The sequence below is a fragment of the Pongo pygmaeus genome, chromosome 9 (genome assembly GCF_028885625.2).
Source record: "Pongo pygmaeus isolate AG05252 chromosome 9, NHGRI_mPonPyg2-v2.0_pri, whole genome shotgun sequence".
Taxonomy (NCBI): Eukaryota; Metazoa; Chordata; class Mammalia; order Primates; family Hominidae; genus Pongo; species Pongo pygmaeus.
In genome coordinates, this window is record NC_072382.2 from 106,665,714 (window position 1) to 106,693,172 (window position 27,459).

The window sequence follows — 27,459 nt, forward strand, 5'->3', positions numbered from 1 at the left end:
TTCTACATCAGGGCATGTTCAAGACAATATAGAACCAAACTTCTTCTGGAAGAATATATCTCATTGTACAAAATATTATAGAAAATTTAACTACTTGAGCAGGGGCTGGGCATTTGGGCCAGAGGTGACCAAGAGAATGCGAGTCCTCTCAGGAAACTGCCACACAAGGTGGATGAAAGCATTCAAGTGATCTTTATTTAAACCTTGCTAAGAAAAGTAACTGGATTAAGTTCTAGGATAAAAACATTTTAAATAACACCAGTCCTTTAATGTGTACTTCTTTCTGTGTCATGTGCAATATTTCACATATATTAATTTATTTAATCCGTAGAAAAATGATATTTATATTCGTATATTTTAGTGAGCAATTCAAGGAAAGCCCAGGGAGAAAAAAAGTGGAGCTAGTTTACAAAGTACTAAATGACTAGATCAGTCAATAATAGCAAGATTCTTACTGCAAAGCATATCTTTAGAATAATGCATATATATTCTGCTGTATATAGTTCATGCTTCTAGGTAAAACCCACTTTAATTTAGGGGCCCAAAGTTCCTCGTTTGCTATTCTACTTTGCTGAACACTGCTCCTACTCGTCTCCTGTGAATACTTGATGTGGGGCCCTATTGGTCCATCGAATGATCTCAACATGGCGGACCTTTCCTATGCACAGTCAGATTGAAATGTGCTACAGCGCGGATCGTCTTCCATTTAACTCTCTGTTATCTCTCACAATTCTAAAATATTTTGCCACAGAGAGGAGTTCATTAATTACTACCTCAATGAAAAGATGTGCTTACTTGCTCTCTGTGGATAAAGAGAATTGTGTGTATGACTTGGAACAAAGCTTTAGTTTCTGTTCAAAAATCTTATCTAAAGTTCTGTGCACTTATCTACCCTCCAGTGGGTAGTTGTGAGTTTTTCTATTGATAACACCCACAAAGATATTCTGTGTACAAGAAACCTGTTACCTGATGTGGAAGAGCAGAAAGCAATAAAATCCTTCTCTATGTGGGCTTTCTTAATAGCATCATCCTCAAAATCTCCCAGAGTTGGTAAAGATATATTTTCAGAGACTCGTAATGAATCTTTTACCAACACCATACCACGGTTCTCTGGAAAGACAAAATTTGGTTTGTTACTACTATCAGTGGCTGAGAGGACAACTTTCTCCTCTTAGCCTCTGTTCAATCATATTTATCAATATATTTGCTCTATCATTAATTCATGTACACATGCACACATACATTCAAGTAACAATCTTTTCGACAATCTTATGTCTTCTAACACTCAAACAAGTTTTAAAAACAACCAAACATCAAAGTCTCAGGATTGAAAATGAAACAAATATCTACCAACCAGTCATACAATTCACAGAATCCACATGTTGAGTGATGACACTACGTTTTCTTTGACACTAATAAACAGACATAAAATGAAAAACCCTGGATCCATACAGATGAGAACAGCATTAGAATGTCTGGTGTTCTCAAGGACATCAGCACTCACCACCACGGCAGGCCTCGAAGATGATCACCTTGGGTTTGTCCTTCAAACTTGGGCAGTTCTTGCTATTCAACATTTTAAAGATTTCATTGAGTTGTAATATATCAGGGACTTGCTTAGAGTATTTCTTCCCACAAATGCCTTCCCGAACACCGTGAGACAAGAACACCAGGAAAGTGCTGTCAGAGGTCTTGTGCTCTGGGTGGTGAGCAAATGCCTCCAGCTCTGTAGTCATTTCCTGAAAGAGACCATACCACTGATTTTGGACTATGTAATTAACTCTCATGGCACCTTGGAAAGCCAATAAATAAATACTTAAGGATTTCTTAAGGAATTCCATGACAAACAATGGAGTGCCAAAAAAACTTTAAGTCTTAATTTCGAGAAAGGTGAAGGAAGGTGTTTTAGGAAGTCATTCAGAGTTATCTTGTAGAGAGAACGTACCATTACTGAGTTAAACAAACAAACAAACGAAAACAAAATCAAAAACAAAAAAACTAAACAAAAAAAAAACCACTTCACAATTAAGTTAAACCAGGCTCATGCTGAATGACTCTGATGTTTCAAAGGAACATGTAGCATCCAGCACCCTCCCATGGCAAGTGTATATTTTATATTATCAAAAGATTACATTTCTTGGTCCTACAACCAAGCTTTCTAATATTATTTAGTATAGGAAGGGCGTGACCATTCTCTCTAAGGTATAATAGACCTTACCCAAGCAGTGAGATTTCTTTTCACATCCACCTTGTACCCCAGATTTTGCAGCAGCATCGTCATGCCTATGATGTCAACCTCAGCTCCCGTTATTTTAGAAAGACTATCAAACTCTTCGTTGCAGATAATGAGAGCAAGACGTGTGCGGCTTGACTTGCCCATTATTGCATAAATCTGTAGGAAATGCAGTTTGGATGAGTAGTAATTCATTCTCTGTAATTTAATATTCACCTGGCAAATTTATGACTGTTTACCCTTTCTTAATTCTATCAAGATACCAAATCCCATGGACTATACATTGAAAATGGCTAATGGAATTGAGTGCTACTTCGAGAGTAGGCATAGAAATTGCAAATGCCCAGATGGCAGGTGAACTACTGACTTCATTGCTCTTGATAGGTAGGATTTTGAAAAATGCACAAGCTTTGAAGCAAGAATGACTGAATTCTAAAACTGATTGCTCCAATTTCTGATTTTCTTTTCGCAAAATATTTAACAATCCCATGACTCAGCTTCTTGATTTCTAAAATGTTTTATTTTAAGTTTAAAAATTATGTATTATCATAGACAGAATGCTTAGAACACTGGCCACTGTTAGTGAACATTCAATAGCTGTCATTGTTGATGTTATTTATCCAGGAATTGGATCCAATTTGGAACTCTTTCTATAAACCTGGGATTCTAGGATACAGGAATTTTTTTTTTATGTAAGGGAAGCAGAAGTACGATTCTCCATTGAGAACAGCTCTAAGAAAAAGCCACTGCATTTTAGAATCACCACAAGTATCTTTCACCCCACTCTATCCTTATGTTCTGAGCATGGCAACTATGTCGACTTTTCTTTCCATATCCTTTTAGCTTCGTCTAGGGAGCAAAGCTTGACGCTTCCTCCTGAGCCTGAGGATGTAGGCATAGCAGGGTTGTCCCACACTGGCACTGCCTGAGGAGCCTCAAGAGTCAAAGAACGTCATGTACACTGGCATCCCTCTTTGTTCTGCTTTGTGTTTCTTACAGCCTCACCTATGGATGAAGCCAAAAAAGTGGAAATGAATTCTTAGGAAGACAATCCTGATCTTTCACCGCTGAGTAATTTCACTGCTAATGGAGTACATTTCCAGCCAGAGAATTCCAGGTGTGCAATACAGGGATCTCCTTTCATATTTCAGGATCAGTATTTTCACAAATATTTCCGATAAAAATGTAGAAAGGAAGCTTTTCAAGGCCATGCATGATAAAATGCTCAGAAAACAACGAAATGTGTAAGATCAAATAGTTAGAATATAAATTTTTTTCAGAAGATTTGAACCATAGAATAAAATTTAATGGGAGGCAGTCTTAATTAAAGCTACTAAAAATTTCTGAGAGATATGCTTATGTTTTTATTTATTTACTTAATGGAAATGGTAGTAAGCACTAGGAATATTTTGTTAATGAACCCTTGTCCTGTCCTTCAGGATCTCTTCCTACTATGTACATATATGGAAGGAGGAGATTATTGATTATATGAACTAGAATGAATATAAAATACTATGATAAATGCTAACATCAAAGAGCACACTAGATGGATTTATAACACTTAACACTGACTGCACAGACATATGAGGAAATGTTTTCACAGAGTTTATATGAGAAAATCCTTGAGACTTTTACTTCATCACAGGTCCAACACCATCTGACAATGTGATCACTTGTTAGAGAACTTAATGTAATCTTTGTATCAAGATAGAAATGAGTTTTCTAGATTTGTGGAGTCTCTTTTAGAAACTATTAAGTCAAGAAAATAATATTTAATTTTGAAAACAAGTTTGAGAAACTATTATACAATCAGTTAGACAAATAAAGACAGCATGAAGTGTGGTGACATGGGGAAGAAATAATTAGAATGGATATATTGGAGTAAACTATAAAATAATAATTTGACAGAATAAATGTTTGGTTTCTTGAGAAAGAAGAATGAAAACAATATAAAAAACAAAATAGAAGTATATGGGTTATTTTTGATGTAATTTTTCTTAGTAAAAATACAGTATTTCATTATATAGTGAGTATCCCATGCTCTAAAACATTTAAGGATACATTCATGAATTAATCAACCTTAATAAATTCAATAGAGTAATACCTGACCTTGATAAAAAAAAATGTGCATTTCTAGCCTCTAAATTGTTTCTAACAGAAGAGGGCCCTTGATGAATAAGGGTTTTTTAATGAAATAGAAGTAGAAATGGAGACACAGTTCCAAATTTGGGAGAAGATTGCATAAAACTTGGCCATGGCTTGAATATTGGAGATGCGTGAAAGGAAAGTGGCCAAGATGAGTTTCAAGTTCCTGGTTTGAACAACTAGTGATGATGACACCAACAACCGAGTTACACAAAACTGGAAGAGAAGCAAGGTGTGGAAGAATGGCATGTTCAGCTCTGATACTGTTTAGATAAAGATGTCTCTGGAAGATGTGAGGGAATATTTCAGTAGGCTTAAATGATGAAGTTTGGTACTTACTTGGGTGATCAGGATTTGAGACACAGATTCCGAATTTTTGATAGAAACATAGATAGTGAAGCTGTGGGGACAGTTGCTACAAAAGCAGAATAGATTACAAAAAGAAAATTAAATGATCACTCTATGGGAATTCTCCATAGCCCCTTTAACTGTGGTTCATTCTACAACATTAATGTCAAAGAAGACAGGGTTCAAAGAATGCTCTTCCTTTAAAAACAGCATTACCTAGGAAGGAAGTACTACTTGAGAGTCTTGTGTAGTAAGGTGACTTCCAGATATTGGACCAGAAAAAGAAGAAGGACATTGAAATAGTCACTTATCATCTCTGGAAAACTTTACCCTAATGCCTACAACACTCCCCACTAAAGATTCCTCCCACAACCCTAACTGAACGACATTAAATAACATTCAAGATGTTCTTTAATTTAGAGAGTGGTGGGGGTTATAAAATGAAAGAGACGTTTTCAGAAAAATATGATATTTATTACACATAGATGAAAACATAAACTTATCCCAAGTCTGCTTAGACAGGCATAAGCTTCCCCTAACCCTTAGAAAAAAAAAAATAATAATAATAATTAAAAAAAGGCTTTTACTTTGAAAGAACATCTGCCTCTGAAGTGGCTTTGGAAAGTACCACAGAGACCAGTAACTAGGAGTCCACCAGAACTCTCATCCTCACCATGTGCTAGGTCCAAGGGATCACAAGAATGGGCCAGCTCATTTCCTGAGCACTGTATCAGGCCCTAAGGGGGCTGCAAGTGGAAGCAGTCCAGGGCCCACAGCATGATCCGCAGCCTGATAACAGGCAAGTGGGTGATCTTACTCAAAAGAAAATGAAGAAGGCAACTGGAGGAAAGAGCCAACTTGAAATCCTTATTTTTCTGTAATCATTCAGTGTATTCTCTGAGTATATCGCCATTTCTGAAATATAATTTATTCTACTTGGAGGGCAAAATTTTGGAGAGAAGTAGAAAACATGGTTAATTACAGACCTTAAAGCTTCATGTCAGACAACGACATAAGTGTCTGGGTACACCCTGGACTCAAAAATACTAAATCAATCAATAAATATTGTGCCTCGCCTGGAACAGTGGAACATATAGTGTGAAGCTTTTTGGATAGTTCTCATGACCTTCAGGAAATTAGCTACCATGTACTCACAACAGGAAATGAGCTTTAATCAGAAGAGGGCCACTGAGGAAGAAGGAGCAGAAACGAAGGAGAGTCAAGGGACATGCAGTAGGGCCCCTGATACAGAAATATTGCCCCAAGCCAGAGATAAGAAAGTTTTCTGCAACTTAACATGGCTAGTAAAGACATCACATGGTAGTCACAATGACAGGCCCTAGGTGAACTTGAGTGTGAGTCACTGACCCTTACCTGCTGAGAGTCCCAGCATCGCTGCCAGGTACCTGTCTTCTTCACAAATGTATGTGATGCAGATTTCATATGCCCGTGCCCCTTTCTGAATAACAGAGTCAAGGAAAGCTCGGGCCTTATTCATAACTGTAGCATTTTCATATTTTACTGTCTCTGTGTCTTCCTGTCTCAGCACATTTGTTTCCAATAATTCATCCAGTAAGCCATTTATTGTACCTGCACCCAGTGAATTGATAAGCAGCCGTCTCTTCTTCAGGAGGACCATGTCTGTTTGGAGGACAAGGATTTCTCACATCATGAAAACAGCCTCATATTCTTCTCATGTCATCAACAGAAAGTGACTTCATTCAGATTTCATCAGTGAAATGTCCCCCACCTCACAGTTGGGTAATCCCTCCTCTTACTTTATCGCTGTCCTTCTTGTTTCCCTGAATAGTCCCTGAATTGTCTCCCTGAATTGCAAAATGACAGCAGGCTGCTCCTAAGTCCTCGGTTCCTTTCTGGGCTTGCCTTTCTTTCTAAAGGCTGAAAGAGTCAACTAGTTTCTTCTCTCTTCCCTCTCCTCCCTCTCCCTCACTTCTGCTCACGTAAACTTCCACAGATACTAATTATAGCTTCCAAAAGAGCCAGTGCCTTCCACAACTCTTTCTTCCCAGGGACCTGTTTTTGGGACAGTAAAAGACTCACCTGCCATGCTTTTCTCCCCTCCCTTCTTGTGTGAGCTGAAACTGAAAGCATGCTTCACCTTTCTTTTTACCTTCCTTTTATACCTTTTTGGCAGGGCGTGTACATGTATTGGGAAACAACCACTGCACATGCATACGCATGTCTTTTTTTTATTTTTTCATTTTTTAATAGAGTAAGAATCACATTCCTGAACTCTAGACTGCAACAGAGAGTGTATCTTTGGAAAATTTTCTTCACCAGCTTTTGGAACAGGTCAGGGTAGGAGGGGAATGGGGCTTGGAGAATAAGACAAGAATGACAAAGTATGTGTACAATTAAACTCACACAGTGAAGAGTTTCTCATTCATTAGAAAACTTGATGGAGAAAAGTAACACAACCTTTAGAGAATTTGAACCCCTAATCTCCTGGGCCCATTTCACAGTCTAGGGAAAGTCATGGGAAATGTATGTCCTTGTGAAGCAATTTTACTTCAAGAAATGAACACATTTTTCACAAAGATTGAAGCTTTTCCTATTTAATGTCCTCCATTTTCAGATTTTTTTTTTCTGATACAGAATTTTATTCTGTCACACAGGCTGCAGTGCAGTGGCACTAACATGGCTCACAGAAGCCTCCACCTCCCCAGGCTCAGATGATCCTCTCAGCCCTGCCTCCCAAGTAGCTGGGAACACAGGCACAGGCTACCATGGCTGGATAATATTTTTTTGTTTGTAAAGACAAGGTCTCCCTATGTTTCCTAGGCTGTTTTTGATATTCTACACTCAAGCAATTCACCCACCTTGGCCTCCCAAAGTGCTGGGATTGTGGCTGTGAGCCACCCACCCATCCTGGATGGCTTTCTTTTGAGTGACATTGCCTCGTAGAGGCCCGGAGCACAGACTCTGGACTCAGAATGTTGAACTCAGCATCTTAAACTTAGTTTCTTGGGCAAGAAATTGAACTCCCCTATGCATTGGTTCCTCTGTCTGTGAAATAATTTTAATAATAGTACACATCTACACATTGAGCATTCAGTGAGAGAAAATGTAAAAAATGCATGGAACATTGCCTGGCAAATGGTAAGCAGATAATGAGTGATATTACTATAATTAATACAAATATTTTACATTAGAAAAATCAAGGATAATTATTTGCAGATTATCCAGCTAAGTTCATCTTTTGTTAGACTCTTCAAGCAGTGCATCTAGTCATTCACTTAACAAATATATATGGACGATATGGTTCTAGGAGCCAAGGGTTCAGTCAAAACATATCATGGTCATTTCCCCCTTGCTCTCACATACAAGAGGGGAAGACAAACATGAAGCCTGGTATGTAATATGTAACTGGAATATTCAGAATGTGCAAATATGGCAAGTGATGAGAAGAATAAGAAATTAATCGGAGAAACGGGAGACAAAATATTTTAGGACTCATGAAAACTGTAGAATGAGAAGCCAGGGAAGGTCAGAAGAGGTCTCTGTCTTTGCAAGCACATGTTCAATTGATAATTCCAGAAATAAACTCAATGCAGCCAATTTATTTTATGAACCTCTTTGATGCAAGTTGGACTAATAAAAAAATGCAGACAGTACTTTACGTTTATCAATTTCTTTAAGAAAAACTTTCTTGTGTCATTACCTTGTTATCTTTGGAGAATAAGGACCAGGAGTCACAAAAACATCCACCTTTTGACATGTGGGCCACCAATGTTACTTCCTGTGCTCTAAGCGATGAGTTAAATGTGTTTAGGTTAGACTAGAATCCACTGTGTAGAAGGAAAATGATGTGGCTTTTAACCTATGGGCTTTCTCATGATTTTTTTTTCTTTACTTTGTCAATGACCTAGTCAGATTGCAGCAAAATCTTGAACTCCTTGACAGTGGGAGGATTTGGAGCATGGAAGAAAGCAAAAATTACCTGTGCCTCACTTCTCTTAGATTCATTTACTTTTACATTTATGTACTGATTCTTTTATTTTCTCTGTTAACTTAAGGATTTCACTCATAGTTTTCTCCCCCAGGCAAACCATGAATCAGTGAGTTAAAGTATGACAAAATGGCATCCAGGACACAGAAGCCATGACTAGACCATATATCTGGGGATGTAGAACCATGAGCCATGAGTCTTTTGTCCTGGGAAACTAAACGTTGAGCCACTAGATTGCAAGATCTCACTGTTTCCTCAAAAATGAAGATGTCATAAACTGGCAACAACTCAATATCCAATTCAGGAGCATAAGTAAACTATTTGTGCTATACACATACACTGAAATACTATTCAGTCACAAAAGAAAAAAATACTAATTTATGCAGTAACATGGGTGACAACATTATGCTTTCATGATGAGTGAAAGAAGCCATATACAAAGGAACACATATCCTGTGATTCCAATTAAATAAGGTTTATATTAGAAATAACTAATGTATAGTGGTAAAAATTTAATCACTACTTATCTTAGGAGGAAGTGGCAGGAAATTGAGGACAATGGGCATGAAAAACTTTCTGGGGTGAGAAAATCGGGCAAAGTTTTTATCTTTACTTTGGCAATGACTTAATCCATTTGCAGCACAATCTTGTGCCCCTTGCTACTGGGAGGATTTGTAGCATGAAAGAAAGCAGAAATTGCCTGTAAATTACTTCTCTTCCAATCATTTGCTTTTAAATTTATTTACTGATTCATTTATTTTTTCTATTAACTTTCACACGATTTTTCTTCCCCAGATAGAGCCAAGAACCACTGAGTTGAAGCATGCCAAAGCGGCATCCAGGACATGGAAATCATGACTAGACCATATATCTGGGGATGTAGAACCATAAGCCTTGAGTCTCATGTCCTGGGAAGCTAAACATGGAGCCACTAGATTGCAAGGGCCCACTGTTTCCTCAGAAATGGAGATGTCAAAAACTGGAAACAACTCAATAACCAATTCAGGAGCATAAGTAAATAATTTGTGCTATATACATACACTGAAATGCTGTTCAGTCATAAAAGGGAAATATTACTAAGATATGTAATAATATGGATGAAAAAACTTCTGTATTCATTATGAGTGAATGAAGCCATATAGGAGGGAACACATACCCTGGGATTCCAATTATATAAAGTTCTAAATTAGAAAAAACTAACGTATATTGATAGAAATTCAATCACTACTTATCTGAGGGGGGAGTTTTTTTCTTCTTAGTCAACTGAATTATTTTTTTCCATTTTTTGTCTTGCCACTTTTAATGCACACATGAGAGGCCCTAAAATAACTTCTGGTAGCCTGGGACTCCTTGGGAAAAAAAGAGGAGGCACCATAGACCTCGTTTTGGAAAAACAACAACAACAAAAAACAAACAAAAAAAACCCCCTCTGTTTTCTTCCTGAAACCCCAGGAATTAAAAGTAGATAGATCCCTATCAAAATCAAAGGCTCTGTTCTGTTTTGCATTGTGTTGTCTGACAGTTTGAGTTTTGGGGGGATCAGAAATTACTTTGCAATATGAGAGAGGTTTGGTATGTAATAACTAGTAGGAAATATATTTAATGGATGGCCAAGAGTATTTTTGGAGGGATACTTGGCTCTTTGCACACTTGGATTAGAGAAACATGCTCTTGGCCACCTGGAAGATATGGAAACATCCTTACCCCTGACTGAGAGATAAGATTCCCATCGGGGATGGGCTGATTTCAAAATGGGCTGATTGGCTTTAGGTTGCCTTGCCACAAAATGCAGGGTAGAAGCACCACACTGTCTTCTCCGGTAGTATTTTCCTCCTTTTGGGGATCAAGCATCCAGTATAAAATGACACCCTTAATTCTGGAGATCTGTCTTTCCCTTCAGCTGTGGCTGCTTATTTAGCTCAGAAAAAAATGCATGCTTTCCTGACCCTGTTCCTCCAAGGGCTCCACCCTGAAGCTAGTAATCCAATTTAAAGCTGGCAAATTAAAAATCTTACAAGCCCGGAGTTTTCTGTCTGTGTATTTATATAAACTTCTGTAATTCTGATATTATTTAGTGTACATTATTAGTAATTATCATTGTTATGTAAAATTGTGGGATGCCACATAAGTAAGCCAAATTCCTAGTCAATTGTAACTTTAATAGTGTCTATAGGCTTTTGTCATTAACAGATATTTTGTCTTGCTTTGGTCCTTTTCAAATGGCAGTTTATAATCAGATATAGGACTTTGAATGCAGGTATCAGATAATTTTAAAAATTGTGCTATTGGAATGGAGGAAAAAATGAAACTTCTAGGACTCTCATGAAGACGTTATGTGTTAAATATCGCTAATCCTTTTGTTCTCAGAGTCAAGATAACTTATTTCTTTAAAGCTATTTGCAGCTTTTAACAAGTGAGTAAAATATGCTCTGGTGAAAAAATTTTGAACCATATTTGTTTCTCTCTACCTGATTTCTCCAGAATTTGGAAGCTATTTGTAAGTATTCACAATTTATGGGAGCATAGTTAATTGCATAAGTGCAATAAGAATTTTTTTTTTTTTGTAACGACACAATTGGAGAAATTGGTTGTTTTATCAAGGCTTTGGCTGGAATGCTGTGCTTCCTTTAAAGAATTGAAGTTGACTCATAGAAACAATGAAATGCCTTGGGGAATCTGGCTTCATACCTTGTCTACACAGAGTCCTTGTACAAGTTTCTTGATCTCTGGTAAGTGAAGAATATCACTTTCTAACAGGTTCAGGAGCTCCAATTTATCTTGGGACCTTGAGAGGAGAGGAATTTACCCAACTCATAGGTATTTGAGTGTACAAACGCATGGCTTGGCTCAGCTCTTAAGTCTTATTTGAGATTGCTCATGGAACAGGGTTCCACCAAAGCCAATTTAAACAAAAAACAGCCTAACTGAAAAATAATTATCTCATTGCACCTTAAGCAAATAATCAGGTCAAGTACAGTAAGACTAAAGCTTATTTTTGTAAACAAATTATTTCTATCATAATTTGTTCTTAATGGATCTGGAAAGAGAAAAATTATGCTTTGAAAGAAAACCTATAATACACCTGCTGTTAGCTGTCCTTGAGTTTTTTTTTTTCTTTTCTGCAGTTTGGAATAAATCCTAAAATATTTGTGGATTAGAAGTCCCTAAACTAGTGCTTTTAAATCTTTCCTTTTAAAATTCTTTTTAAAATCTTTCACTTTAAAATTGAGAATTGTACTCTTTATCTTAGGATTTGTTTTATACCTTACAGGAGGCTGTTCTCTTGAATACTGCAGGAAACCTACAAGGACAGTACTAATGTTTTTGCCATGTAAGCATGGGAAGCCCAGCCAGGCCTGCTTGAGTATGGTCTGGCAGTTGCAAAGCGATTCCAGTCTTCTCACCTTGGGGTTCACTCCAATTTCCACTATGTCCCCTGTCAGCAGGTGGAAGCCAGTGTGATCAACGGCCTTTTCCCATCTTCATAGCCTATACTTAATGTTAAGCTGTTACAAAACCCCAAGGAAGGGATTGAAACCGCCTTTACAATATTGCAACTGAGGAAATTATGAGAGTGAAATAAATCTGACCTAACCAACTCCATCTTGCTTCTAACCCTTAAGATGTCCTTCTTCATTCCTGGGCATAGGCTGAGCTAACTTTGGGAAGGAATTCAGTTCATGGTTTGACTCTGAAACAAAATTGATTACAGCCCTTTCCCAAAAAGACCCCCTTCTTGCCTGGGGTCCAGTCTGCCTTTGCAGGACTAACAAATTAGCTACAAGATTAAAAATTACAATTTAAGGGTCACGCAACCTCTGGCTCCTAGAGTCTGAACGTCCCCAACGTGCTCCCGGGGATAATATCACTATTGTGAAACCTAAGATCAGCACTTAAGATATTTTTCAGACACTGCACTCAGTGGATCAGCTGACACCACCCGACCCATAATCTAACTCAACCAGGCTGCCATCGCACCCAGGAAGAGAAGACAGCAAGAAAACCTCACTTTGACACCCTATGATTCCATCTCCCACCTAACTAATCAGCGCTCCCTACTTCCCAAGCCCTTACCTGCCAAATTATCTTTAAACATTCTGATTTCTGAATGCTCAGGGAGACTGATTTAAGTAATAACAAAACTCTGATCACCCACACAGCCGGCTGTGAGTCAATTACTGTTTCCTGATTGCAATTCCCCTACCCTGATAAATCAGCTCTGTCTAAGCAGTGGGCAAGGTGAACCCATTGAACAGTAACAAATTCTTAATAGCAAACCAGGGAAGTTTGATTTCACTTAACAGATGATATGCACATTGGAAGTTTCAAGCAGAGGGAAGGCATGTTCATTCCCCTATCTATTCAGGAATATATATATATATATATATATATATATATATAGTCAGAGTTTCACTCTTGCTGCCCAGGCTGTGGTGCAATGGCGCAATCTCGGCTCACTGCAACCTCCGCCTCCCGGTTTCAAGGAATTCTCCTGGCTCAGCCTCTCAAGTAGCTGGGATTACAGGCATGTGCTACCATGCCCAGCCAATTTTTTTATATTTTTAGTAGAGACAGAGTTTCACCTTGTTGGCCAGGCTAGTCTTGAATGAGTGACCTCAGGTGATCCACCCACTTCGCCCTTCCAAAGTGCTGGGTTTACAGGCGTGAACCACAGCACCCAGCCCCGTTCAGGAATATCTAATGATCATCATTTCTTAAAACTTATTCTGCTAGTATTAGGGGTACCACTTTGGAAACATGTTTGTACACTTTAAAGCTTGCAGTCAAGTGGATAGATATGCAAATAAGTAAAATAAAACATTTTATAAGAATGTAAATAATGAGCAGATAATAAAAGCATAGGTAAAGTGTGTTGTAGGTGGAAGAAGATAGCTCTCCAGAGAAGAGAGGGCTGGGCACTGAAACCAGAAGGACTAGTAGGAATTTGTCCACTGATCAACTGTGGGTTGGTCTCCTGGCAGAGAGCAGTATGGGAAGAAGCACAAAGGCTTCAATGTCTGGTGTAACCACAAAACTGGGAGAGCTGGGCTTAGAAGGAATATAAATGTAAAGCCAGGACTGAAGTAGGAGTGACCAGAGTCAGGGCAAGTATTTGAAGATGTTTGCAGAAAGGTAGAGTAATGGCATAGTTTGAGAGTCACGCCAACCTGAGATCACTCCTCTGAACAGACTTTTGACCTAAAGCATATTTTGAAGGCATTCTCTAAGTATCCCCTTCAACTATAATATGGCAATAATAGCACAAATGTATTGATTGGTTTTAAATATTAAACAAGAGAGAGTACATTAAATAGCTATCATATGGTAAGTATTTTTTAAAGAAATGGTTATTACGGATTATTTTTTGTTATAATAATCACTGAATGAAATCTGCAGTGGCAATAAAAATGGAAGGAATCAATTAGAGGAAAAAACTCATCAGGACCACAGTTTAGGTTCCCGGTAAAGTGATGTAATGCTTAAACACATTATAGGATACAATTCCTCAGGAGTTTAAGGTAACAATAGCTGACTACACTTAGTTGTTTATAACTACCAGATCATGACTTGTTTTTGACTAGTGGTTTTCAATTTTTCCCATCTATTATCTAATGATCCCTTGATTCTGGAGATTAAGTTAAATGTTGTGAGGTGAGACATAAAACCCTGATAGAATTGGTCTATAGAGAGAATCAAAGTAATAAAGAAACTCAACAACAAAGAAATATGAGTGAAGTAAATACAGTAATTTTTGTTATGAAGCTGAAATCATGCTTTATAGGGATTAATGGAGAAAATGAATACACAGGTTTCAGAAGGTAGAAAAACTTGTCGGAAAGTTCAGATTTTTTTAAAAAAAGGCAATAAGGAGCCACTGTATGTCCATGAGCAAAGTTAATTACATTAATGGATCACTAGCAGATAAGCAGAGAGAGTTAAATAACTGGTCAACTTTACTGATAACACTAATCTATAGACAAACCTATGCCAGGTCAGTTCCATAAGAATTATCTGCAGATCTTCAAAAGGCAATAAATGCCTGCAGGATATTTAAGACTGAGCTATTCAGGGTGAGGAAGGGGGTAGTCATCAGACTTTTTTAATATGATTACAGATTACTGTGATATGTTATAAGGTTTAGAATCCACTGACCTAGTCCAATTTCTCCCTTTTGCTATGAGGAGAATGAAGCCAAAGAAGCGTTATGACCTGCTGGAATATTAGCTGCCTAAGTAACTCGTGACTCTATTCCTTAGGCTTTTTCAGCTTCGTTATATAAGACAGGAGACCTGAAAGTTGTGGGCAGAATGGATTGGAGAGTTAAGTCCTGGAGAGAGGGAGACCACTTAAAAACAACAACAGCAACAACAACACAAATGTGATAGTTACCTATGAAATATTGCATTAAAGTAGTCAGTACCTCGACCAGAGAAAGGGGGAAAAATGGAATCACTTTAAACAGACCAAGGATATGATTTACAATAAGAGATGGCAAAGAGGTTAACAATTCAGAGGCTCTCAGGTCTGATTCTGGGAGGAATGTTTATGATCTGGGCAATTAATTTGGAATCAAGAGAAAGATTCCAGAGTGCATTTTGCAACTTCTAGACTTGTCTCACACAAATAACTTCCTCTACCTTTCTTTACTTTCCCTTTGATTACCAGAAGCTGAAAGAAAGGAATTAACTTCTTTCTGGCTCGAAGACCTCTGGAAAACTATGATCTCCTTCAGTATCTCTAACACCAGGTCCTGTGATTCAAACTATGCACAATCAGTAAGAAAAAGAATTCAGCATGCATGCTAATGGCTCACCTCCTTTCTTGTGTTTATTACACATCAATAAATCGAGTGTTTTCTAAGATCCTACTCCCAAGTTCCTAGTCAGAAAAGGAATCACCTGCAATAGGTAACAGCCTGTGTTCTTTCCTACAGCATTGAAAAGAGCCTCAGACTAAGAAGTGAAAGGAAACTGTGTATTTCTTTATTGTAGAGGGCAGAAACGTGCAATTACAGATTGTGAAACTGCTGCTTAGAATTCCAGGCTCATTGTAAGGAAGTGCCTTGTCATCAGCAAATTGGCATCCAAGTACTGGAACTTAGTTTCTTCCTGTGGGAGGAAAAAAAAAAAAGAAAATGACAAAACATTGTCCTGTGGGATGACACCTCAGCCTGTTTCTTTTCCTTGTTGCCTGTGGCCTTCCTACTTACTCTATCCATCTGTCTCTTCTCTTCCTGATCTCTCAGTTTTTCTTTCTCTGATCACAAAGAACCACAATAACTGAAGGAGTTTAATCTAACAAGTCTTCTTTCATTTCCTCATAAGAATTAACCAAATAGTTCATATTTCCTGCTTAAACTGTGTTGATGAATCCTCATGATGTCTTCCCCTCTCTGTCTCCTTATGGTCTTAACCTTTTATTGGAGATAGTGCTGAAAGAACCCTCTTCTCTACTCCCTGGCATGCTTTCCTTTTACTACCTAAGAGGGTCATAACATTTAATTTTTACCAAGGGTGAAAGTTCACCTTTGCTTTTTGATATCCCCTGAATGAAAGCTGATTGTAGAAGGAGGCTCAGGCTGTAGTAGAATTAATGTGTGATTATACAAAAGAGATATGCGCAGAAGAACAGTAAGTAAAAGGAGAAAGAAAAAGGCAAGGGATGGCCGAGTAGAAACAGTTCTGGTCTGCAGCTCCAGCAGAGAAAAACACACAAGGTGAGTGATTTTTGCATTTCAAACTGAGGTACCCAAATCCTCTCACTGGGACTATCTAGGCAGTTAGTGCAACCTACAGAAAGCAAGGAGAAGCAGTGTGGGCGGCAGTTCACCCACGAGCTACATGGGACAAAGGGACTTCCTTCCTTCAGGCAAGGGAGGCAGTGAAGGACTGTGCTACCCACCCGGGGTACTATTTTTTCCAGGATTTTTGCAATCCAGGGCTCAGGAGATCACCTCGTGAGCATACACCATCAAATTCTCTAAAGGTTGTGTTACTTTTCTCCATCAAATTTTCTAATGAATGAGAAACTCTTCACTGTGTGAGTTTAATTGTACACATACGTTCTCATTCTTGTCTTATTCTCCAAGCCCCATTCCCCTCCTACCTTGACCTGTTCCAAGGGCTGGTGAAGGAAATTTCCCAAAGATACACTCTCTGATGCAGTCTACAGTTCAGGAATCTGATTCTTTCTCTGCTGGAAAAAAAAAAAAAAAAAAGACATGCATATGCATGTGCAGTGATTGTTTCCCAATATGTGTACACGCCCTGCCGAAAAGGTGTACAGGGAAGGTAAAAAGAAAGGTGAAGCATGCTTTCAGTTTCAGCCCACACAAGAAGGGAGGAGAGAAAAGCCATGGCCAGTGAGTTCTTTACTGTTCCAAGAACAGGTCCCTGGGAAGAAAGAGTTGTGGAAGGCGCTGGCTCTTCTGGAAGCCATAATTAGTATCTGTGGAAGTTTACCTGAGCAGAAGTGAGGGAGAGGGTGGAGAGTGAGGAGACTAGAAACTAGAAGATGCTTACAGCCTTTAGGAAGGAAAGGCAAGCCCAGAAAAGAACTGTGGCATTGGAAGTAGCCTGCTGTCATTTTTCAATCATAATTAAACTCTTACTTATGTGTCGTAAGTGTGACAGAGGGTACAGAATTGGCACAGGAGGAATACTAGCAGCAATGGTTCCTAAATTAAATGGGCTATTTCTGTTTCATTACTTTATTAATCAGAGTAAAATAAACATGTGATACAAGAGGATGATTTCTGCTTTCCAGGGACTGATGTGGAAATGGTAAACTCAATCTTCAGGCCACTCCATGCACATGTATGGAGACTATTGAGGGAAACAAGTAGGACAGCGATACAGTGAGAAGACGGATTACCCAACTGTGAGGAGGGGAACATTTCACTGATGAAATCTAAATGAGGTTGCCTTCTGGTGATGACATGGGAGGAATATGAGAGGCTGTTTTCATGATGTGAGAAATCCTTGTGCTCCTAACAGACAAGGTCCTGAAGGGGAAGAGAAAGCTGTTTATCCGTTCAGTGGGTGAAGGTACGATAAATGGCTTACTGGGTGAATTATTCGAGACAAGCGTGCTGAACAAGGAAGAGATAGAGAGAGTAAAATGGGAAAATGTTACAGTTATGAATAAGGCCCGAGCTTTGCTTGACTCTGCTGTTCAGAAAGGGGCTCCGGCATGCCAAATTTGCATCACATACATTTGTGAAGAAGACAGGTACCTGGCAGCGACGCTGGGACTCTCAGCAGGTAAGGGTCAGTGACTCACACTCAAGTTCACCTAGGGCCTGTCATTTTGACTACCATGTGATGTCTTTACTAGCCATGTTAAGTTGCAGAAAACTTTCTTATCTCTGGCTTCGGGCAACATTTCTGTATCAGGGGCCCTATTGCATGTCCCTTGACTCTCCTTCGTTTCTGTTCCTTCATCCTCAGTGGCCCTCTTCTGATTAAAGCTCATTTCCTGTTGTGAGTACATGGTAGCTAATTTCCTGAAGGTCATGAGAACTATCTAAAAAGCTTCACACTATATGTTCCACTGTTCCAGGCGAGGCACAATATTTATTGATTGATTTAGTATTTTTGAGTCTAGGCTGTACCCAGGCACTTATGTCGTTGTCTGTCATGAAGCTTTAAGGTCTGTAATTAAATACGTTTTATAACTTCTCTCCAAAATATTGCCCTCCAAGAAGAATAAATTATATTTCAAAAGTGGCGATATACTCAGAGAATACATTGAATGATTATAGAAAAGTAAGGATTTCAAGTTTGCTTTTTCCTCCTGTTGCCTCCTTGCATTTTCTTTTGGGTAAGATCACCCACTTGCCTGTTGTCAGGCTGTGGATCATGCTGTGAGCCCTGGACTGCCTCCATTTGTGGCCACCTTACGACCTGATAGAGTGCACAGGAAATGAGCCGGCCCATTCTTGTGATCCCTTGGACCTACCACATGGTGAGGATGAGAGTTCTGGTGGACTCCTAGTTACTGGTCTCTGTGGTACTTTCCAAAGCCACTTCAGAGGCAGATGTTCTTTCAAAGTAAAAGCCTTTTGTTTTGTTTTGTTTTGTTTTCTAAGGGTTAGAGGAAGCTTACGCCTGTCTAAGCAGACATGGGAGAAGTTTATGTTTTCATCTATGTGTAATAAATGTCATATTTTCCTGACAATGTCTCTTTCATTTTATACCCCCACCACTCTCTAAATTAAAGAACATTTTGAACATTATTTAATGTCTTTCAGTCAGAGTTGTGGGAGGAATCTTTAGTGGGGAGTGTTGTAAGCATTAAGGTAAAGTTTTCCAGAGAAGATAAGTGACTATTTCAAGTCCTTCTTCTTTCTCTAGGTCCAACATCTGGAAATCACCTTACTACACAAGATTCTCAAGTAGTACTTCCTTCCTAATTAATGCAGTTTTTAAAGAAAGAGCATTCTTTGAACCTTGGCTTCCCATGACATTAATGTTGTAGGATGAAGCACAGTTAAAGGGGCTATGAAGAATTCCCATAGAGTGATCATATAATTTTCTTTTTGTAATCTATTCTGCTTTTGTAGCAACTGTCAAAACAGCTTCACTATCTATGTTTACATTAACATTTGGAATCAGTATCTCAAATCCTGATTACCCAAATAAGTACCAAACTTCATCATTTAAGCCTACTGAAATATTCCCTCACATCTTCCAGAGACACCTTTATCTAAACAATATCAGAGCTGAACATGCCATTCTTCCCCAACCTGCTTCTCTTCCAGTTTTGTGAAACTTGGTTGTTGATGTCACCATCACCAGTTGTTCAAACAAGGAACTTGAAACACATCTTGGCCCCTTTCCTCTCACTCACATCCAATATTCAAGCCACCGCCAAGTTTTATGCATTCTTCTCTCAAATTTGGAACAGTCTCTCTATTTCTTCTTCTATTTCATTAAAAATCCCTATTCATCAAGGGCCCTCTTAAAATAAAAGAAACTTATATTTAAAAGCAATTTAGAGGCAAGAAGTGTAAATTTTTCTATCAAGTTCAGGTTTTACTCTATTGAATTTATTAAGGTTGATTAACTCATGAACGTTTTCTTAAGTGTTTTATAGCATGGGACACACTATATAACCAAATACTGCATTTTCACTAAGAAAAATTACCTCAAAAATAACCCATATACCTCTATTTAGTTTTTTTATGTTGTTTTCATTCTTCTTTCTGAAGAAACCAAACATTTCTTCTATCAAATTACTAATTTATAGTTTTCTCCAATATATCCATTCCAATTAGTTCTTCCCCAAGTCAACACACTTCATGCTGCCTTTATTTATCTAACTAATTGTATAACAGTTTCTCAAACTTGTTTTCAAAATTAAATATTATTTTCTTGACATAATAGTTTCTAAAAGATACTCCACAAATCTAGAAAACTCATTTCTATCCTGAAACAAAGATTACATTAAGTTTTTTAACAACTATATCACATTGTCGGATGGTGTTGTACTGGTGACGAAATAAAAGCCACAAGGATTTTCTCACATAAACTCTGTGAAAACATTTCCTCATATGTCTGTGCAGTCAATGTTAAGTGCTATAAATCCATCTAGTGTGCACTTTGATTTTAGCATTTATCATTCTAGTTCATATATTTAATAATCTCCTTCTTCCATATGTATACATAGTAGGAAGAGATCCTGAAGGACAGGCCAAAGTTCATTAAAAAAATATTCCTAGTGCTTACTACCATGTCTATTCAGTAAATAAATAAAAAGATAAACATATTTCTTAAAGATTTTTGGTAGATTTAGTTAAGACCTCTTCCCATGAAATTTTATTCTGTGGTTCAAATCTTTTGAAATAAATTTATATTCTATTTTATCTCACATTTGATTGTTTTCTGAGCATTTTTTCATGCACGGCCTTGAAAAGCTCCTTTTCTACATTTTTATCTAAAATACTTGTAAAAATACTGATCCTGAAATATGAAAGGAGATCCCTGTATTGCACACCTGGAATTCTCTGGCTGGAAATGTACTCCATTAGCAGTGAAATTACTCAGCGGTGAAAGATCAGGATTGTCTTCCTAAGAATGCATTTCCACTTTTGTGGCTTCATCCTTAGGTGAGGCTGTAAGAAACACAAAGCAGAACAAAGAGGGATGCCAATGTTCATGATGTTCTTTGACTCTTGCAGCTCCTCAGGCAGTGCCAGTGTGGGGCAACCCTGCTATACCTACATCCTCAGACTCAGGAGGAAGCACCAAGCTTTGCTCCCTAGATGAAGCTAAAAGGATGTGGAAAGAAAAGTCGACAGAGTTGCCATGCTCAGAACACAAGGTTAGAGTGGGGTGAAAGATATTTTTGAGGCAATTCTGAAATGCAGTGGCTTTTTCTTAGAGCTGTTCTCAAAGGAGAATCTTACTTCTGCTTCCTTTACATAAAAAAAAAAAAATCCTGTATCCTAGAATCCCAGGTTTATAGAAAGAGTTCCTAATTGCATCCAATTCCTGGATAAATAACATCAACAATGGCAGCTATTGAATGTTCACTAAGAGTTGGCACTGTTCTAAGCATTTTGTACATGATAATACATAATTTTTAACCTTAAAAATAGTCCATTTTAGAGATATAGAAGCTGAGACATGGGGTTGTTAAATATTCTGCCCAAAGAAAAACAATAAAAAATTGGAGCAATCAGTTTTAGAATTCAGGCATTCTGGCTTCAAAGCTTGTGCATTTTTCAAAATCCTACCTATCAAGAAAAATGAAGTCAATAGCTCACCTGCCATCTCGGCCTTTGCAGTTTCTATGCCTACTCTCAAAGTAGCACTTAATTCCGTTCCCAATTTTCAATGTGTAGTCCATGGGATTTGATACCTTTGATAGGACTAAGAAAGGGAAAACGGTCATAAATTAACCAGTTGAATATTAAGTTACAGAGAATAAGACTATTCATCCAAACTGCATTTCCTACAGATTTATCCAATAATGGGCAAGTCAAGCCGCACACGTCTTGCTCTCATTATCTGCAACAAAGAGTTTGACAGTCTTTCTAAAAGCGTGGGAGCTGAGGTTGATGTCATAGGCATGATGACGCTGCTACAAAATCTGGGGTACAAGGTGGATGAGGAAGGAAATCTCACTGCTTTGGTAAGGTCTATTATACCATAGAGACAATGGTCATGCCCTTTGTGTAACTAAATAATATTAGAAAGCTTGGTTGTAGGACCAAGAATTGTAATCTGTTGATAATCTAAAATATAAACTTGCCATGGAAGGGTGCTGGATGCTACATATTCCCTTGAAACATCAGAGTCATTCAGCATAAGTCTGGTTTAACTTAAATGTGAAGGTTTTTTTTTTTTTTCTCAGTAATGCCACCTTCTCTCTACCAGATAACCCTGAATGACTTCCTACAACACCTTCCTTCACCTTTCTCGAAATCAAGACTAAAAGTTTTTTTGGCCCTCCATTGTTTGTCATGAAATTACTTAAGAAATCCTTAAGTACTTATTTATTGGCTTTCCAAGGTGCCATGAGGGTTAATCACATAGTCCAAAATCAGCGGTATGGTCTCTTTCAGGAAATGACTACAGAGCTGGAGGCATTTGCTCACCGCCCAGAGCACAAGACCTCTGGTCTCATGGTATTTGGGAAGGCATTTATGGGAAGAAATACTCTGAGCAAGTCCCAGATGTATTACAACTCAATGAAATCTTTAAAACGTTGAATAGCAAGAACTGCCTAAGTTTGAAGGACAAGCCCAAGGTGATAATCATCCAGGCCTGCCATGTTGGTGAGGCTAATGTCTTTGAGAACACCAGACATTCAAATACTGTCCTCATCTGTATTCATCAAGAATTTTCAGTTTATGTCTGTTTTTTAGTGTCAAAGAACATGTACTGTCAGCACTCAAGATGTGGCGTCTGTGAATCGTATGACTGGTTGGTAGATATTTGTTTTATATTCAAGTCTGAGACTTTGATGTTTGGTGGTTTTTAAAATTAGTTTGAGGGTTAGAAGAAATAAGAATTGTTGAAAGAATGCTACTTGAATGTACGTGTGTATGTGCATGTGAATTAATGATAGAGCAAATATATTGATAAATATGATTGAACAGACGCTAAGAGGAGAACGTTGTCCTCTCAGCCATTGGTAGTAGTAACAAACCAAATTTTGTCTTTCCAGAGAACCATGGTGTGGTGTTGGTAACAGATTCAGTACGGGCCTCTGAAAATATATATTTACCAGCTCCGGGAGATTTTGAGGATGATGCTATTAATCAAGCGCACATAGAGAAGGATTTTATTGCTTTCTGCTCTTCCACATTAGCTAACAGGTTTCTTGTACACAGAACATCTTTGTGGGTGTTATCAATAGAAAAACTCACAGCCACCCACTAGCAGGTAGATACCTGTGCAGAACTTTAGATAAGATTTTCGAACACAAACTAAAGCTTTGTTCCAAGTTATACACACAATTCCCTTTATCCTCAAAGAGCAAGTAAGCACTTCTTTTCACTGAGTTAGTAATTAATGAACTCCTCTTGGTTGCAAAATATTTTAGAACTGTGAGCGATAACAGAGAATGAAATGGAAGACGATCTCTGCTGTAGAACATTAGAGTCTGACTCTACATAGAAAAGGTCCGCCCTGTTGAGATCATTCAATGGACCAATTGGGCCTAACATCAAGTATTCATAAGAGAAGAGTACAAGCAGTGTTCAGAAAAGTAGAACAGCAAGCAAGGCACGTTGGGCCCCTAAATTAAAGTGGGTTTTACCTAGAAGCAGGTATATAAAGCAGAATATATATGCATTATTCTAAATGTATGCTTTGCAGTAAGAATCTTGCTATTATTGACTGATGTAGTCATTTAGTACTTTGTAAACTAGCTCCACTAATTCCTCCCTGTACTTTTCTTGAATTACTCACTAATATATATGAATATAAATATCATTTTTTAAGGATTAAAGGAATTAACATATGTGAAATATTGCACATGACAGAAAGAAGTACACATTAAAGAACTGGTATTATTTAAAATGTTTTTATTTTATAACTTAATTCAGTTACTTTTCTTAGCAAGCTTTAAATAAAAATGACTTGAATGCTTTTATCCACCTTGTATGGCAGTTTACTGAGAGGACTCGCATTGTCTTGGTCACCTCTGGCTCAAAGGCCCTGCCTCTGCTCAAGTAGTTAAATTTTCTAAAATAATTTGTACAATGAGATATCTTCTTTCAGAAGAAGTTTGGTTCTATATTGTCTTGAACATGCCCTGATGTAGAACTCAATATTTTTTTCAATGATCAAAAACAATGACAAGATAAACATACAAAAAAAATACATTTCCAGCCTGAGTACATAGAGTAGACTATAACATTAGACAGAACTGTTCTTTAACATCCTTTGGTCCCAGCCTTCCACATGACATTCATGGCCCTCTGTATAGCACTTTGTAGGCCCCTGGCTTCTCATCACCAATCTTGCTGATTTCTGTGTTTTTCTTTTCTTTCATTTTCCTTACTCCTCCTTTCCATATGACTGTCAGAAATTCCATTTAGTTATTTATAACTCCCATATTAAGCCGAGCTCCACATTCTGCTGTGCAAATCCCAACTATTTCATAGTGCTCTCCTGAGGAAAAATAACTATCTACTCCCTTAATTTCACAAAACATTTGCAGAGACAACTGTTTCCACCCTATCTCTTACCTACTTCCTTCAACTAAGATAGCTGTGGTTCTAAATAGAATTTTATTATTAATATACACTTTATGACCATTATAATTGGCTGAAACGTGTCATTAAAGAATGTGTCTGTGATTATACACAGAGCTATTGCTACTGCTTTTCTCTTACGCCTCCCTTTGTATAATTTTCACATCTTCATTACTTCTGTGTCTACCATGTAATAAATTAATATTGTTTTATTTAATATTTTTCTTTATCATAAGAACTTCTTATTCTCCATTATGATGTTATCATCCTTTTATTGACTTTTCCTAGATTTCTACTTTTGTTCTGTTTTATGATTTTTATGGTTAACTCTTCGTGTGGAAATATCTTACAGTCAATGTTATTAAATTTTAACTAAAATTTTATGTGAAGTACATAAATTGAGAATTTATTAACATAATTACATTGTGTAGACTGAGTATTACATACCCTTTGTTAGCTCAGACACTAGTGTAGACTCAGATATCTCCTGTGTATGAAATTGTTACCATTCCCTGTATAGCTGAGTCTATTACATATCAGCATGGACAATTAACTTAAATCACAGTCAGTAACACCACTTTGGGGATGCACATTTAGATAGTTCTTTTTCAAATCCCAATTCCTTCCCTTTACCACATTCTGCCTTTTCCTAACTCTCTACTAAATTTACGGCTGTAACTCTGGGACTATGCGACGTTAGTACCTGCACCATATACAGCACCATTTAGAGTATCAGTAAAAATATACTCACTGAACTTCAAATGTATTCACTAAAAAATACAATGAAGTCTATGGAAAATAGATGAATTCCAAAATATGCCTCAGCTGGAGCAGAAATACTAGAGTTTCTTCTCTTTCTTCAGGCAAGAGTCAATCTTGAGATTTAAAGCTTTATCAACAGATAATGTTTGTTGGAGCCATCCCGCAAAGGGCTCTGTTTTTATTATGAGACTCATTGAACATCTGCAAGAATATGCCTGTTCCTGTGATGTGGAGGAAATTTTCCACAAGGTAGGGCTCTAGTGGATGCTATTTTCACTCTACTTCCCTGAATGCTTGGCTATTGCAATTGGAAGCATAAAAAGCAGATCCAGACATGTTTATCTTCCAGTAACACCCTTCCTTCCAAAAATGTTTTGAAGTTCTTTGGAGAGTGAACAAGCCTGGAAGCCAGATCCAATCTGTTGAGACCAACAGCCTCAATAAAATAATCATTTAGTTTCATCCTCCTCCTCCCCTGCAGAGACACATGAATGAACTCTAATTTCCCTGTGTCCCTCATAGACATTAGATCCAACCACAGATTTAAAAAGCCCTGAGGAGAGTGATTCAATGCTTAGATAAGCACGTGGCTGTACTTGTTGTAGATACAAGTACTTTTTGTTTTCGTCACTTACTTTGCTAGATTTGTTTTAGCCTTTTCGGCATGAGTTAATAATCTTTTCAGAAAAGCAGGTCTCCAGACTTTCTTTTCTCTTTCAGGTTCGACTTTCATTTGAGCAGCCAGATGATAAAGCGCAGATGCCCAGCACTGAAAGAGTTACTTCGACAAGACGTTTCTATCTCTTCCCAGGACATTAAAATAAGGAAGCTGTATGAATGTCTGAGGGCCGGTATGTGTGTGTGGTCGGGAGCATGGGAAGGTTGAGGAAAGTGTACTGAAAGTCCATTTTAGTCAAGGACTCGAGGTCTACCGATTGAGAATTTTTAATTCAAAAATTTAAATTTTGAAATGCTCTAAAATCCAAAACTGTGTGAGCGCCCACATGATATTCAAAGGAAATGCTTATTGAACCATTTCAAATTTTAGGTTTTTGGAATAAGGATGCTAAACCAGTAAGTATAATGTAGATATTCCAATATACAAAAATATCTGAATTTCAAAATACTTCAGGTAGCATGAATTTTGGACAAGGGATAATCAAGCTGTAGCATAATATACAGAAAATACTGAAGTAATGCCTTTCTTCTGGTCACTGCAGAGCACGCTGCTCTTCTTCCAAAGTTTTTCTTTTTTTCTTTTAGACCGTTTCTGAGGGTCAGCTGATATTGACCTCGAAGTGGCCATAAGTCTATGAAGGCTGACTCTTAGATGTTTCTCCCCTTCACCTCAGCAGGGTAACATTTTAAAATAGCATGTGGCCTTTCCTTTTAAGATTGCATATGTTCCCATTGGTGGTATAACTTTATAACTTACGTTTCTTTTAGCAAAATTTTCTTTTATGTTTGTTTTTTATTTTTTTTTCCCCATAGGAAACCAAGAGTTTCTTCATTCTGTAATGGTTTTTGGAATTATATCTGTTTAATAATAGACTTTCTGAATATTTTAGTAAATCTGATATAAAAGTAAAAACATGTCCTCAGTTTTCTTCCACATCAGAGCAACAGTGGTTGGAAATCAGAGGGAGTACTGAATTTAGAATGTTAGACTTAATCTGTAAGACCTGAACTGGCTATTGGCACCATTTTTTTCATTCAAAATACCATTTGCTGCTGGGTTGCAGACACAAATTACAAATTAGGGATGCAGATACAAATTACCACGGGTACCCGACTTCAAAAAATTTAGAGCTCAGCAGGAGAGATGGACAGAAGATGAATAGTTATGACAGTGACACTGCAGTGTGATAAGGGACTTTTCCCAAATCCCACAGTTTACTACCAAAAATCCATGAACAGAACCTGCATATTTCTACCCTTTGTTAAAGTATTTAAGAGAGAGAAAGTAAATTTTGAATTAACTCTAGACCCTCAGTAGTTCACAGACTTCTTGAAAAGGTAAGACAGCCATCAACAATGAAGCACTTGGCAGATGGTACATGACACCCTGAAGAAACTCTAGGATGTGTGGTGTGCACAATGAAGTCCCTGCATGGCGCAAAGAAAATGAGTTTGGGCTGAAATCACTCACTCAGGGATGTTAAGATTTAGGGAGGATTGGAAGAACTACCCTTTCACCTGCAAATATGAGTCTTTTCTAATCTTTATCCTATTAAATCAAAGTGAATATCTGACCTTTTAAAAACCTTCGTAGTTGAGCACATTACAATCCCT

At 37.7% G+C, this 27,459-nt stretch overlaps 1 protein-coding gene across 1 annotated transcript in view; it reads right to left on the reverse strand.

The window, feature by feature from the left end:
• Positions 1 to 27,459, reverse strand: part of LOC129007786 (caspase-1-like) — a 42,615-nt gene that overhangs the window by 1,891 nt on the left and 13,265 nt on the right. Inside the window, exons 3-5 of the mRNA XM_054439056.2 lie at positions 2,219 to 2,392; positions 1,505 to 1,739; positions 967 to 1,110 (exon numbers count right to left, since the gene is read on the reverse strand). Coding sequence (XP_054295031.1) covers positions 967 to 1,110; positions 1,505 to 1,739; positions 2,219 to 2,392 — 553 coding nt within the window. The remainder of the gene's footprint in view (positions 1 to 966; positions 1,111 to 1,504; positions 1,740 to 2,218; positions 2,393 to 27,459) is intronic.